Consider the following 14,929-nt stretch of genomic DNA (forward strand, 5'->3'; position numbering starts at 1 on the left):
TCAGGATAGTGGTGACAACGTTTTATGGACACAGGATATAACAAGTTAAAGTTTTGCATAATTTAACTCAAATGTGAAAATGCAAATTCTATTAAAGCTAATACTACAGAACACACCAACACAGTCTTGTCCAGTGAGATTCAGGTCCTGAATGCCTTGTATAAGCCATGTTGTGTTCTATTTGGAGACAGTGATTAACAGTCACGTAATACAGTCCACAGGAAGTCCCTGAAGCGTTACCAAGGTGACAGAATTCTTACACACACACTTCACAGACTTGTAGTATACTTTGGACTGGTTTAGTGGCAGACTCTTACTGCTGGTAGGGCCCTTCAGTGTCCCAAGCCCTTGGCACAGCAACAAAACATTGAAGACACATTAACTCAACTATAACACTAAGGTTTCATTTTGTGGCTAACTATTTTCCTTTCGCAACTTTTTGTTTACTCAATTTTTTTTTCTTAGTCTTCATTTTTCATCAATCTCCAGACCCATCATGGGAGCCTCTGTTGAAAATCTCCTCTTGACATACTTGGTGGTCAATGATATCATAATAGGAGTGTCCGTTATGGAAGAACGTTCCCACTGCACGCCCTTGACGTGCATGTCCTACAGCATCGCTAAACACTTTGTTGATCTGCTCCTCAGATGGCATCCACCAATCAGGGTTTGACGTGCAGTGCATCCTAATAAACTCTGCCCAATAAACAGAACAAAAAATAAAGATATAATATTAGTAATTAATGAAGACCATTGTGACTTCTCTTGGTAAATTATGGTAATCCTTAAAATTTGACCTACTAAACAGTCTTATGGGGAGATTTATCATACCTTCTAAAGAGGACAAGTAGAGCGGCACCCAATCAGATCCTAGCTATCATTTATCTAGTGCAGTCTATAACATGATAGTCATAGAAACCAATCAGATGCTACCTAACACCTCTACTTGTCCTTGTTAGAAAGTCTGAATGAGCCTGATTTGCTCTTCTGATTGTATAATACATCTAATGATTACCTAGAATGACTATGGAGATCATATATGGCTGCAGAACAGGCAAACCGTACAGTTGCTGAGACTGCTGACATCATTTCATTGATTAGTGATACCACTAGCTACTAAAGAATCATGATTACATTCTACTATACAGACCTATATGAATGTGTACATATATTGTAGCAGGATATGGAAGTGCTTACATTTCAAAGATGGGGTACTGTATATTATCATATATGTCTAAAACAGAATAGAAACACATTATGGGTCACACACAAAACCAGGAATTCCGTGTGCTGGTCAGAATCTGAAGGCTACAGGGACTGCACCGCCCGCAGGCCTCTGTCCGCTAACACAGCCATCATTATTATTATCTTTTATTTATATGACGCCACAAGGGTTCTGCAGCGCCTTACAAAGTACAGAAACAAATGAGCACACAAGACAACAGTTATTAACAGTACAGACAATGCAGGAAAAGTACATGATTTATAAACAATGCTACATAACACCTAAATAAGCAACAGGGTGTCAGTAACACAGTTTTAGGTGCCATTGTAAATGAAAGTAAAAGTAAGGCAAGAAGAAGCACGTGAGGGAAGAGGGCCCTGCTCGCGAGAGCTTACATTCTAAAGGAGAGGGTCAGACAGAAAGGGGTGACACAGATGGGCTAGATAGTGAGGAAGGAGCATAGAGTAGTGGGTTAGGATGAGCGCTGGAAAGCATTGAGGAAGAAATGGGTCTTGAGAGCCCATTTGAAGATTAAGAACCAGGAAGCCAAGTGATGGAGGCATTTTGAGCGAAGGCCAGGGAGACTAAACATCACCACTAGTATCGGTATTTACACCTACCCCATACTAGTTGCTAGAAATAGGAGCGAAAAATGGCGTCCACACGGCATATGCATGATACAATAGGATGCAAACTCTGGCTACCCGCCTACAACACACCCACAAGATTGTTCTCTTTCACCCCAATCGTTGCCTAGTAACGCCCATTTTCAGACGGAGAGAAGCATCCGAGATCCGTCCAACTCACAATCACTTGGAAATACATACAGATGCGTATGCTCAGATGTGTATGTTCCCATGTGGTACATGCTTAGTTTGCTAATATATACTAGATGTGGGAGCTTTCGAACTTACGTGCAACTCAGAATGACTGTATTATGTATCGAGTGCCTGATTCAGAGTTGGATGCTATTGCACAGCTGCAGCAACTTTGTACGCAGCGGTCGTGCAACATTAAAAAGCTAAAAGAAAGCGTCTTGTGTAAATAGACGCCGTCTACCGGCTTCTGCGATCTGCTTCTGCGTGCGAGGATGCAGACATGGGATCACTCTGCTTGAACATTGACCATCTGCGTAACACTCAGGTTACTCGGGATAGGTGTGAAATTCACGCTTCGGGGCCAGTGGGGGTACTGCAACCACTGGAGCTGTACGTAACCCATCGGGTTTGCATACAACTCTGACCGGGCCCTTTGTGTGGTGTAATCTCTTGCTGAAGTAACTAGAATGGATGAAGCAGCTAAGCCTTAGGAAACACACTACCATATGAAGAACTGGGAAACATATTGTAATCCTTGGCCCCACCCCTCACCACAGGCAAAATATTCAACAGGTATAAATGTGTTCACACCACTAATGTACTAGAACTATCTTATGTAGATCCCACATAGTCAGTATGTACAGTGGTTATTTCCAGCAGACAGAATAGTGGTTACTACTGTAATGTTGGAGACTCACTATATAGACAATACAGCTATGCGCAGTACATGTACACAGTGGTGAGGCAATATTTAAGTGGTATATTTTATTACATTTACACAGCTAGGCTAAATGGCTAACTCTAATGTGAAATTGCTGACCTGGAACATCAGGGGCTTAAACGATAAGCTTAAAAGGGCTTTAGTATTGGAATACATTAAATACATTAAAAAACAGGTGCCTGACCTGATATGTCAGCAGGAAACATATTTACCAGGCAGCACGCAGTGGTCACTGTGTAGGGACAGAATGCCTCTTGCTTAGTGTTCTGTGGATGTAGCGATCCTCATATCTTATGGGACTATGGACATTATGCTTCATACAATGCACAGCTCTTTCCCTTTACTAGGTATTTGTGTGCCTCTTCTGTGTGATCTGTTGTGCAAGAGGACGTATCCTTTATTGTCCCGCAGGGTACCACCCACCCCAGCAGTGTGAATAGAATACTGGGTATACTTACTAGTCCTATGGGCCAGATTTAGTAACTCTGATGTTAAAGTAACTCTCAGATGATTGAAGATCTGCGCAGGAGTCGTACTGTGCATGTGCAAATCAGGTCCCGCGATGACGCTCGCAGTGCCCCAAAAGCCATAGCATGATTGACATGCTGCTGGCGTTTGGGAGCAGCGTTCCATAAAACGGGGTTGTCCGCCCCATTTCTGGGTGTGCTGAAGTCAGTGGCCTCGGCAGTGTGATTTCACTGGACATCCTAAGTAACCTGAGGGTTACTCAGATGTCTGATGTTCAAGCAAGTTATCCGATGGCTGCGTCATCTTCTAGACGGTGCTAGATAAATGATAAGTAGAAACTGATTGGTTGCTATGGGCAACATCTCCACTTCTAAAACGTCCACTTTAGTAAATATACCCTTGTAATGATTACACTGGCGTTAATGGATACATGGCAAACTGTGGACCTTACAAAAAGTAGTCACGTCCTTTTTTACATGCAATAGCAGTAGAGCCTTTTGCGACCTTGCTCAGACAATCTCCAATGGTGCACGTCCTTTCCAAAGGAGCTCCAATGAAAAAAGTTGGTCCCAGCACGAAGAACATGTTGTCACTTTGAGGGCCCAGACCCTTCTCAGTATACAACAATAAAACGGATCAATAATTTTGAGTTACACTCCAGGATTAAAATAATCTGATTAAAAAAAAAAAAGAACTATCATTCCAATAGACCACTGGGTTCCGTTTGCCCTACTGGAGGACCAGGGCATTCATAGGTCCCCACAATATAAAAATCTGATTATACCATGACAAAAAGCCAAGTTTAGTTCAAATACATGATTACAGAAAAGCTGCAGCCATTCTAAAATTACTTCTCTCAGGTGGTGATTCAGCACGGAATTGCAAAGCTGCTATTATGTTAAGCAGCATCTAAACATCTGCGAGATCCTTGGCCGGCTGAGTGACAGATGTTCAAAAGAGGCCAGGAAATCTCCATCTGCTGACAGAGATCCTGGCCTCTCCCCCCCTGCCAACGGTGGCACCACGCCTCTTTTTTGGAAACCGGAGACCATCACTGTCCCCAAATGACAGCAGGCTGCCAATCACTGACAGTCTGCTGCCGCTCTGTGTCCGATCACGCAGGACCCGTTCTGCACATGCACAGAACGGATCATGCACACGCGCAGTTTCTATCAAGAGTCTGCATTCAGCAGCGCACTACCGTAGACATTCCACAATTCTCCTTCTCTTAGAAAATGGATTGGGGTTTGTTATAGTCACCCTCCAATGTAAAAAGTAGAGTTATTTTTTAAGGTATAGTAAATGTAGGTGAGTCTCCATTTACACCATCTACACAAATGATGTAGTGCAAGTAAGACTATTAGCAGGATAGGGGTTAGGGATAACCGAATGATTAAAAGGAGAATTATGGTATACTTAACTTTGTTAACTCTCTTTCTTCGAAGTCCATAGGGTCCACAGGGAGACAATGGGGGTGTAGTTGGTGGATAGGAGGACCGGACACCAACAGGGTAAAGCTTTTGCTATCCCAGGATGCTCCGGTCTTTCCTCCCTATACCCCCCTATGGACTTTGAAGGAAGAGAGTTAACAAAGGTAAGTCTACCATAACTCCCCTTTTCTTCTTCAGGGTCCATAGGGCTCCACAGGGAGACAATGGGGATGTCTCAAAGAAGTTGTTCAAGGGCGGGGACGCTCCTGAGCTGAGAGGAGAATCCAGCATCCAAAGGAAGTATCCTGAGAGGCAAAGGTATCAAAGGCATAGAACCTAAGAAAGATGTGGACAGAAGACCACAAGGCCGCCTTGCATAGTTGTTCGGCTGCCCATGAGGGACCCACAGAGTGAGTAGAATGAACAGAGACAGTATCTGGCACAGGAAGGCCAGCCTGTGTGTATGCCATCTGGCCAGAGTCCGTTTGTTAGCTGGCCATCCCTTCTTATGCAATCCAAATAGGACAAACAGTGAATATGTTTTCCTAATGAAATAGTATGGTCCACGTAGATCCTCAGAGCATGGACCACATCCAAGGAGACCTCACCTGCCAAGAGGTCTGGTGATTGGAAGGCCGGAAATACAATTACCTCATTAAGGTGGAAACAAGAGACCACCTTGGGAAGGAAACCAGGGCACGTTCGAAGAACAGTCCTGTCCTGATGAAAGATCAGAAATGGGGAGCGACAGGAGAGCACCCCTAAATCCGACACCCTATGGGAAGACGCGATAGCCAGAAGAAAAAGAGTATTTGCAGTGAACTATTTGAAGTCTACTGATTCCAGGGGTTCAAACGAAGGGGCCTGAAGTGCTTGGAGAACCACTGACAATTCCCACGGAGCCACTGGAGGGACAAAGGGGGGTTGAATATGGAGGACACCCTGAAGGAACGTGTGAACATCCGGTAGTGGAGCAATTCTGCGCTGGAACCAGATGGACAGAGCAGAGACTTGCACTTTCAGAGAGGCCAGGTGGAGTCTGAGATCCAATCCTGCTTGAAGAAAGGCAAGGATTCTAGAAACTCGAACAACCTGAGAGTCAAAGCTTTTGGTAGCACATCACAGTAAGTGTTGTATGCCACATCCGGTGACAGATCTGGGCGGAGGCCGGCTTACGTGCTCTAAACATGGTCTGAACCACAGAGCAAGAAAACCCTTTCTACCTTAGGAGGGATGTCTCAAAAGCCACGCCATCAAAGACAGACGGGCCAGGTCCGGATGTAGACAGGGATCCTGAGACAACAGGTCTGGTCATTGAGGAAGTGGGAATGGAGCATCTATGGAGAGGCTCTGAAGATTGGAGTACCAATGGCATCTGGACCAAGCCGGAGCTACCAACAGGACAGTGCCCCCATCTTGCTTGAATTTCTGAAGGACCCGAGGAAGAAGGGAGACTGGAGGGAAGAGGTATGCCAGATGAAAGGTCCACTTCACTGACAAGGCATCTATGAAGGCTGCTTCGGGATCCCTTGTCCTGGACCTGTAGACCAGAAGCTTGTGGTTGTGTCGTAAGGCCATGAAGTCCACATCATGTAGGCCCCATTTGTCCACCAGGAGCCGAAAGACCACGGGGTGTAGCGACCACTCCCCGGCGTGCATGTCGTGACAGCTGAGGAAATCCATTTCCCAATTGAGAGTCCCCAGGATGAACACCGCGGTGATGACCAGGAGATGCTGCTCAGCCCATGTGAGAATGCATGACACTTCTGCCATTGCTGGCCGAATTCGAGTGCCTCCCTGGTGATTGAGGTAGGCCACCGCTGTGGCGTTGTCGGACTGTACTTGTACTGGCCTGCCCTGAAGTATGTCCTAAGCCTGAGTAAGGGCTCTGTAGATGGCTCAGAGTTCTAGGTTCTAGGACGTTGATTGGTAGGATCACCTCAGCGGGAGTCCAGCGTCCCTGGAAGGAGTGCTGGCCGGTCACTGTGCCCCACCCACAGAGGCTTGCATCCGTGGTGAGGAGCACCCATTCTGGGATCTAAAAGGGGCAATATTTGTTTAAGTAGGACATCTGTAACCACCAGATAGGGAAACTTCTGGAGACAGGACCATTGTCTGGGATATGATTAGATGGGGCAGCCCATTCCACCTGGAGAGGATTAGGTGTTGTAGGAGCCTGGAGTGGAACTGAGCAAACTCTACCATGTCAAAGGTGGACACCATGGACCCCAAGGTCTGCATTTCTGAGTGAATTGACACTCGGCGACTGTGGAAAAACCAGCAGTCTGAGCCTGAGAATCCAGAAGGGCTCCCAGATGTACCATAATTTGCGAAGGGGTCAGGGAAGACTTTTTCCAGTTGTGCCTGAAATTGAAAATGTTGTTGTAGGACAGCAAAACTTGTTCAGAGACTTGAGATTGAGGATAGGCCGATGAGACCCATTGGCCTTTTGAACCAAGAAAAGGGTGGAATAATAACCCTTCCCACACTGTGACGACAGGACTGGAATTATTACCCCTGAGTGCAGCAAGGACTGAATGGCCATTTGGAGGAGCAGATCTTTGCTCGGGTCTGATTGAGGGCCTGTGTAAAAGAACTGCTGGGGGGGCCGTCTCAGGAATGAGAGGGCATACCCGTGAGAGACCACTTCTTGTACCCAGGCGTCTGTTGTGGTCTGACACCAGAACTGGACAAACTGGGGGAGGCCCGCCCCATCAGGCTGAGGTTTGTCCTCAGATTTAGCAGCTGGACATCTATTAGCTCAGGCTTGCTTGGTCCTGGGCTTGGAGGCCTTTGTGGATGCCGACTGCCGAGGAAAAGACTGATCTTTAGCCTTTCCCTAGGGACGAAAGGACCTAAAGGATGACATCCAAGGCCTTGGTGAGGATGCTGAGGGGCAGGAAAGCCATCTTAGAAGCTGCCAAGGTAGCCACAATCTTCTCCAACTGTGGTCCAAACAGATTCTCCCCAGTGTAAGGCAGTGATTCCAAAGCTTTCTTAGAATTCGTGAATAATATATTCTTCCCTATAGAAATAAATCTCTGTGGAAGAACCTGTTAGGCAATGTAAAAATGTAACTGCATGCTTGGCTGTCCCAATATCCAGAAGGAAAAACAGCCAGCAGGGAGTGTCTTATATTGTAAAGCACTCACCGCTTCACCATGGATGGTTAATTGAAGTTCCAAGGAAATGTCCCATATAGTTCCTATTAAATGAGTGAAATCAAGCTGACTGTTATGAAAAGACACAACGTAGTTTGTTCCGGCAATGTTTGATACAAAGTAGCCACTTGCCGTCAATCGACTCCCCAATATGATCTGAGAGCTCTGGCAGGTATTTCAGCTGCGCTGGCTGCAGTATGGAGACACAGGGCCTGATTCAGAGCCGCTCGTAAGCGGACGCTCGTTCGCTCTGAGCGATGTTTGCCCAACTGCGCATGCGTACGGATTGTAATACGCATGCGCGAGCCAGTCAGTGCGGTCGAAAATCGTTTGTTCGCTAAATAGCGAATGCCTGCTATTTTGAGTGACAGAATGAGGCGTATGTGGGTGGTAACAGGGGAAGGTGCTTGAAAACGGGGAGTGGAGATCCGAACGCAGGCGTGCTTAAAGGTCAAAACGGGCGTTTTAAGGGTGTGCATAATTAATACAGCAGCGTCACTGACCACGTCACTGGGTTATTTTATAGCCAGAACTGCTCGCAAAATTGTGGTAGCAAAAACCAACCCCAAGAATAGCGAGCAGTTCATACCCTGGTCGATGTACTCGATTAATCTAATAAATAGCGGACATGACATAGGATGCGAGCGCCCAGGGGGCGTATTCTTTAAAAAAACGACCGCAAGTTTTGTTCGCTCATTCAGACATAGAGGCGTGAACAGACCGCAAAGAGCAAACGGTTAATTTGAATAGCCACCCCTATTTTCTGAACGAGCGAGCGCAAATAGCGTCCGGCTCTGAATCAGGCCCACAGTGTGCAGTACTCCGGTTCTCGTGCTGGTACTGTGACCGCTGGCCGTCAATACATTTATCAGGAGATCTGTGGACTCCAGCAGACTCTCAGCTGTAGGCACATGCGCAGGATGAGTGGGATGAATAGCGGCAATGTATGCATTCTTTCAGCCGCTAATTGCCGCTATTCATCCCACTCATCCTGCGCATGTGCCTACAGCTGAGAGTCAATTTAGACTGAAGCTCTTCATCCCCCCGAGGGGGACTCAGTGAGAGAGAAAGATTTGCGTCTTCTGTCACCCCAAATGATATTCAGAATCTGATAGCTGTGTAGACTGTGAGGATAGCACAGTACACTTAGCAGTTTTAATGAGTAAGAGTTTCTCACTCTGCAACAGTTGTTGAAAGGCTGTAGAAGTAGCCGCTAGACTCTGCACTGAGATAGAGAGCATGTCTACCCATGGAGGAGGCATAGGAGGTACTGGTATCGCTTGTACCTGTTGTGGCAACTCCAAGGGGGAACTACTGCAGGGACTGTTAGGCGGTCCGCAATTGTAGCCAACACCTGTGAAAAGGAAGCCCAGGGGGGTTCCTGAGCAGGGGCTGGAGGGGCTGACTGGCCTGGTGTAGTATAACAAGATACACATAGACCATCTTGAATGAAATCCTCCTGGGTTAAGCCTGCTGAACAGGACCTGCAAGAGAGCAGTATAGCTACCCTTGCCTTTGCTAGACATAGCTGCAGGATAGTATAGCACAAAATATGGCACTGAGCAGCGTGCAACCACACAGTATGTGACAGCCTTCACAAATACAAGTAGATGTGAAGTACAGTGAACCCCTATACACCGGTATTTCAGGGTTATTGTGAAAGAAAAAGGAAAAGGCATTAGCTGACAGAGTGAGAAAAACACAGACAGAAGCGCTAGTATAAGTCACATACAATGCAGAAATTAAATATACCTGCAATGGGCACTAATTTAAACTACACAGACCGCAGTGGCTGGTAGGAAACAGCGCTACATAACCTGGCTCCTATGAGAGGTATGTGAGGAGACTGGACCCAGCGTTTCTGCTATTGAAGAAAATAACCACTGCAGGTCTCTGAGGGGGCTGGGGTGAAGGAGGAGTAGCTCAGGGCGGCAAAACCGCAGTGGAATAGCACTCTGAGCTGGGTGAGGGGCCGCAGGGAGAGAGCTGACCTCCCCTAAGAAGACATTAACCACCGGTTCCCTGGCCTCTCGCACCAGTAACGTTAGCCCTGGTGGTCTAGTGGAGTCCCGGACAGACCGATATCCACATCAGCAACTCCGGCCTGTCTCCAGAGACTGGAGGTAAGACTGCACAATGACGTGGATTCCCGTGAAGGGAACCCATCTTACCTGTCCCCTGCAGTCCCGGCTGCGGTCTGAGGTCCTCCCGTGGAGCTTGCTAGCGTGGCCCCCCGGTGCCCCGCCGAAAGTACCAAGCCTATAGCTGGAGTTGCGGCGCCGTGGAGGGGTGATGGAGAAGCAGCACAGATGTCCCGAACACTGCCTAGAGCTGTTTGCTCTGTCTTGAAGTAAAAAGAAATAAAGTAAAACATAAAATAAAGTTTGGGCTGCTTAAAGCAGCTCCACTGTTCTAACGGTGATCCAGCTCCTGCTGGACACCAAGACAAACTGATTGCCTCAGGCTGTGGGCGGGTTATAGGGGGAAGAACCAAAGCATCCTGGAATAGCAAAAGCTTTTGCTATTGGTGTCCGGTCCTCCTATCCACCACCTACACCCCCATTGTCTCCCTGTGGAGCCCTGTGGACCCTGGATAAGAAAGTAATATTATAAAAATCCTGCAACTTACAAACATTACTTACAGCACATAATAATTTGTACTGTAACTATATAGCACTTTTTGGGTTCGATATGATTGGTTAACACTTATGCTGTCGATAGTCAAAACGTCGACAGCGTAATGTTGACGGGAAAATGACGACACTGTAGTAATGTTATCTAAAGCTTTTTCACTGTGTTGCATTATAACTGTAAACATGAGCATTGGGTTTATACTGTAGTTATAATGCCGGCACGGATAACATGCTGTGAATAAGATTACTATTGTTTCTGCATTCTCCTTTCGACATTACGATGTCGATATTTTAACTGTCAGCAACTTAAGTGTCGACTCTATAACTACCTCCCCACTTTTTGCCCGTCATCTGTTATCAATGTAAATAGCAGTGATAACAGATGAAGTTACAAAGCTATATAACAATATACACCAATACACGTGCTAGTGTCTCCGATAAGAGGCTGTCCCAGCAAAGACTCTATAGTAGCGGCTATAAGATGCACATACACTGACACCAATAACAGCTACAGTAGGGAGAAGAGTGCAGCCCTGACAGTGATGCATCTGACTATCCCTCTCTCCGGAAATGCTGTAATTATAGGTAAGACCTGCTAACACCATCTTCAGATGGCATTGGCTATTGGAGTTTGTTAACCTTCACCACTTCCATGGAGTACAATGGTGACAGCTGCTGTGATCGCTTTAGTACTGATCTCAGGTGCACAGGAGATACTGGAGAGTGAGCAGTAAACATCCAACTATATGACCGACACAATTCACCTTAATTAAAATGCAGTAATCAGATTGAATAAAATACTTTCCACAGAGCATTTTAAGTGTCGTAATTAACACTGTCTTTTATTTATCACCACTTTTGTGATTTTGATCCTGTAATTTAATAGAATACCTATAAGAAGTGCAACATTATGTATTTGTTTTTCTTTATGACCCACACAATCTGATAAGCAAAAGGTTAGAACATTATGAGAACCATAAATAATTATGTCTTAGTATGACTGTCTCAGGACAGAATAAATATGAATTCTATTATAATTAATACCAGTCATAATAGTCTTCCCGCATTGCCAGGAAAATCGGGCCACGTTCCCTACATGACATCTCTCCAACCAATTAGATCAAACAGGAGATCTTACTCTTTATAATACTATTATTCTGCTTTACAGTGAGCTGCGCCTCACATTTCAGTTTATTAGTTTATGCTTTGTAATCTCCACTGGTTTCATTTATATAGCTGTAACATCTGGCGGGGCTTTAAATAGTGATCAAAAATGGGGCATCTGTTAATCTGCATTTAAGGAATGATATGATTTGTTCAAATGATCATTGACTAAGGTTTGCATACTTTAATTAATGATCTCTTAGCTACCGCCTCTTTTCTAGCAAATGGATATTAAAATGATTCATTCAAATCACCCAGAGGCTATGAATAAAAACTCTCTTATAGTAAAATGAATGCAAATGCAGCATACAGGGAATGCACAACTTCCAATATGTTAATAAGTGAACAAAAAAAATTATATATATATAATGTATAACCCAGCTATCTCATACAGACACCAAGGGCCAAATGTAATAGGGTGAGAGTTTAGAAAATGTGAAAGTTTAGCAGTAAACTGTCACATTGGTCGAGTTTTATCTTCAAATGGGAAAACATCTGGATGAGAGTTTAAATCGTGAGAGTTCTTTGAGTTTAAAAACATGGAAGTATGCCTGTTCTCGGATTCTAATACATTGGCCGAGTTTAAAAAGTGTGACCGGTTACTGCTAAACTCTCACATTTTCTAAACTCTCAAACTTTTACATTTGGCTCCAAGTCTCCTGATGCCCTATCCTATAGGGAGCCTCTCATTCTCCCACATCCCCACACCGATGACCACCATGTTGGAAATTTCAGAGCACTAATATCCCCCAACTGCATCTTATATGTTATTCCCTAAGAACCATCTCTAATTCTACTCTTTTGAGGTCCACTCAATCTGCCTCTTCTATCCACTTATACATTGCCACCATTTATTGCTCCCTGGACTGATCTCTCAACTTCTACACCTGGCTCTGACCCCCTATAGCTCATCTTGGGGAACTTTAATATGCTGATCTACGATTTTGCCAACCATGCTACCTCCAAACTGCTCTCCCTGTCCTCCTTGATTGGCAGCTCCCAATTGATATCCTCTCTCCCTGGTCACTCCCTTGACACTGGTCACTCCTTTGACCTTGTGGTCCCTCATCTCTGCTCTGTTTCTGACATCAACTTATTTCACCCTCTCTCTGACCACCACCTACTCTCCATCCATACAACTGCCCCACTACACCCCCCACCCCCACCCGAGACCACTATTACTTGGCAAAATCTTAATGCCACTGAATCCACCATCTTCTCTTCCTCTCTAAAGTCTGTTATCTACCGCATTACTACCTTCACCTGCCCTGATCAAGCTACCTCCTTCTATGACTGTTACAATCAATCTTTGAGGCTCCACTCCTCAACCCTGATACTCTTTTTCTGATCCATGCTCTCGCTCTTCTCTCTCATCCTAAAGCTCCACTCTCTTACTCACTAAACAATTGTACTTCAAAGTCCTCATCTCCTCACAGACCTCCAACCCTTGTCACCCCTTTACTATATTAATCTCCCTCCTTTTCCCCCTCTATGCTCAATTCCTCCTCCTTCAGTGTGCTTGATTTTGCCCCCCACTTCACCTCCAAGACAGTCATCTGATATGACATCTTATCACTTCAAACCCCACACCCTATCCTCCTCCCCCTCTTTTGAGTGGTAGGTCATTGCATAACATAGCTCTGCTTGTGAATAGTGGATCTGCATGAATCTAACAGTAGTTATTTTAAGTTGTCTTAAAGGGGTTGGAGAGTGGCCTCCCACTGACTAAAATTATAGTGACTTACCTGATGGTCATGCCCACTATGGTGGCATGGAAATCTCCCTCTACATATTCTTTGTTTGCCCCTGCCTACCGAACTGTCCGCGTGCACATTAGGGGTGTGCACCGGCCACTTTTCGTGTTTTGTGTTTTGGATTTGGATCTGGATCTTTCTTCGTGTTTTGGATCTGGATTGGTTTTGCCAAAACCACCCTTCCGTGTTTTGGGTTCTGGGTTTTGGATCTGTATTTTTTTGGAAAAAAGCATCAAAACAGCTGAAATCACAGAATTTGTGGGTTTTCTGTTCCTATGCTATTATTAACCTCAATAACATTAATTTCCACTCATTTCCAGTCTATTCTGAACACCTCACAATATTGTTTTTAGGCCAAAAGGTTGCACCGAGGTAGCTGGATGACTATGCTAAGCGACACAAGTGGGCGGCACAAACACGTGGCCCATCTAGGAGTGACACTGCAGTGGCAGACAGGATGGCAGTTTGAAAAACTAGGCCCCAAACAGTACATAATGCAAAGAAAAAATAGAGATGCAAGATGAAATTGTCCTTGGGCCCTCCCACCCATTCTTATGTTGTATAAATAGGACATGCACACTTTAACACACCAATCATTTCAGCGCCAGGGTCTTCCACAGGACTGTGGCTGAAATGATTGGTTCGTTTGGGCCCCCACAAAACAAGCTTGCAATTAATCTGTCCCTGCACAAACTGGCTCTATGGAGGCAAGATGTCGCCCTCATCCTCCTCATCCACCGATTCCTCACCCTCTTCAGTGTTGTGTACATCCTCATCCTCACAGAGTATTAATTCACCACCACAGGTCCCTCTGTACTTTCTGGAGGCTGGTCTCCCAAGAAGAACTGATAATTAATTTTGATGAACATCATCTTCTCCACATTTAGTGGAAGCAACCTCCTATGCCTTTCGCTGACAAGGTTCCCGGCTGCACTAAACACTCTTTCGGAGTACACACTAGAGGGGGGGCAACTTAGGTAAAATAGAGCTAGTTTGTACAGGGGCCTCCAAATTGCCTCTTTTTCCTGCCAGTACAGGTACGGACTGTCTGACATGCCTTGTTTCCTGGCAGCCAAAGTTGCGGGAGAAAATGAAGAAGAAGCTGTTTACGTGTCACTTTCCGCTTCAGCTGACTGTGTTTTCACCAGCAGGTCTTTGCACCTCTGCAGGTTTGTGTCGGCCGGAAAGAGAGACACCACGTAGGCTTTAAACCTAGGATCAAGCACGGTGGTCAAAATGTAGTGGTCTGATTTCAACAGATTGACCACCCTCAAATCCTGGCAAAGCAAATGAAAGACTTCATCCACAAGTCCCACATACTGAGCGGAATCGCTCTGTCTTAGCTCCTCCGTCACTTTCTCCAGCTGCTTCTGCAAAAGCCTGATGAGGGGAATGACCTGACTCAAGCTGCCAGTGTCTGAACTGACTTCACATGTGGCAAGTTCGAAGGGCTGGAGAACCTTGCACAACACGGAAATCATTCTCCACTGAGCTTGAGTCAGGTTGTAACGCAGTGGAACTTAACCCTCTATATGCTTCAGAGGATGGAAGAGCA

At 45.5% G+C, this 14,929-nt stretch overlaps 1 protein-coding gene across 2 annotated transcripts in view; it reads right to left on the bottom strand.

Moving 5' to 3' along the window:
- Positions 1-14,929, bottom strand: part of BEND4 (BEN domain containing 4) — a 130,315-nt gene continuing 115,386 nt past the window's right edge. The window contains exon 5 of one of the 2 annotated variants that reach the window (XM_088450543.1): positions 1-696. In XM_088450543.1, coding sequence (XP_088306669.1) covers positions 479-696 — 218 coding nt within the window. In that variant the 3' untranslated portion in view covers positions 1-478. The remainder of the gene's footprint in view (positions 697-14,929) is intronic. The other variant, XM_088450544.1, reaches the window with a different exon arrangement.

The sequence above is a fragment of the Taudactylus pleione genome, unplaced genomic scaffold, assembly GCF_031769625.1.
Source record: "Taudactylus pleione unplaced genomic scaffold, aTauple2 ptg000519l, whole genome shotgun sequence".
Lineage (NCBI taxonomy): Eukaryota > Metazoa > Chordata > Amphibia > Anura > Myobatrachidae > Taudactylus > Taudactylus pleione.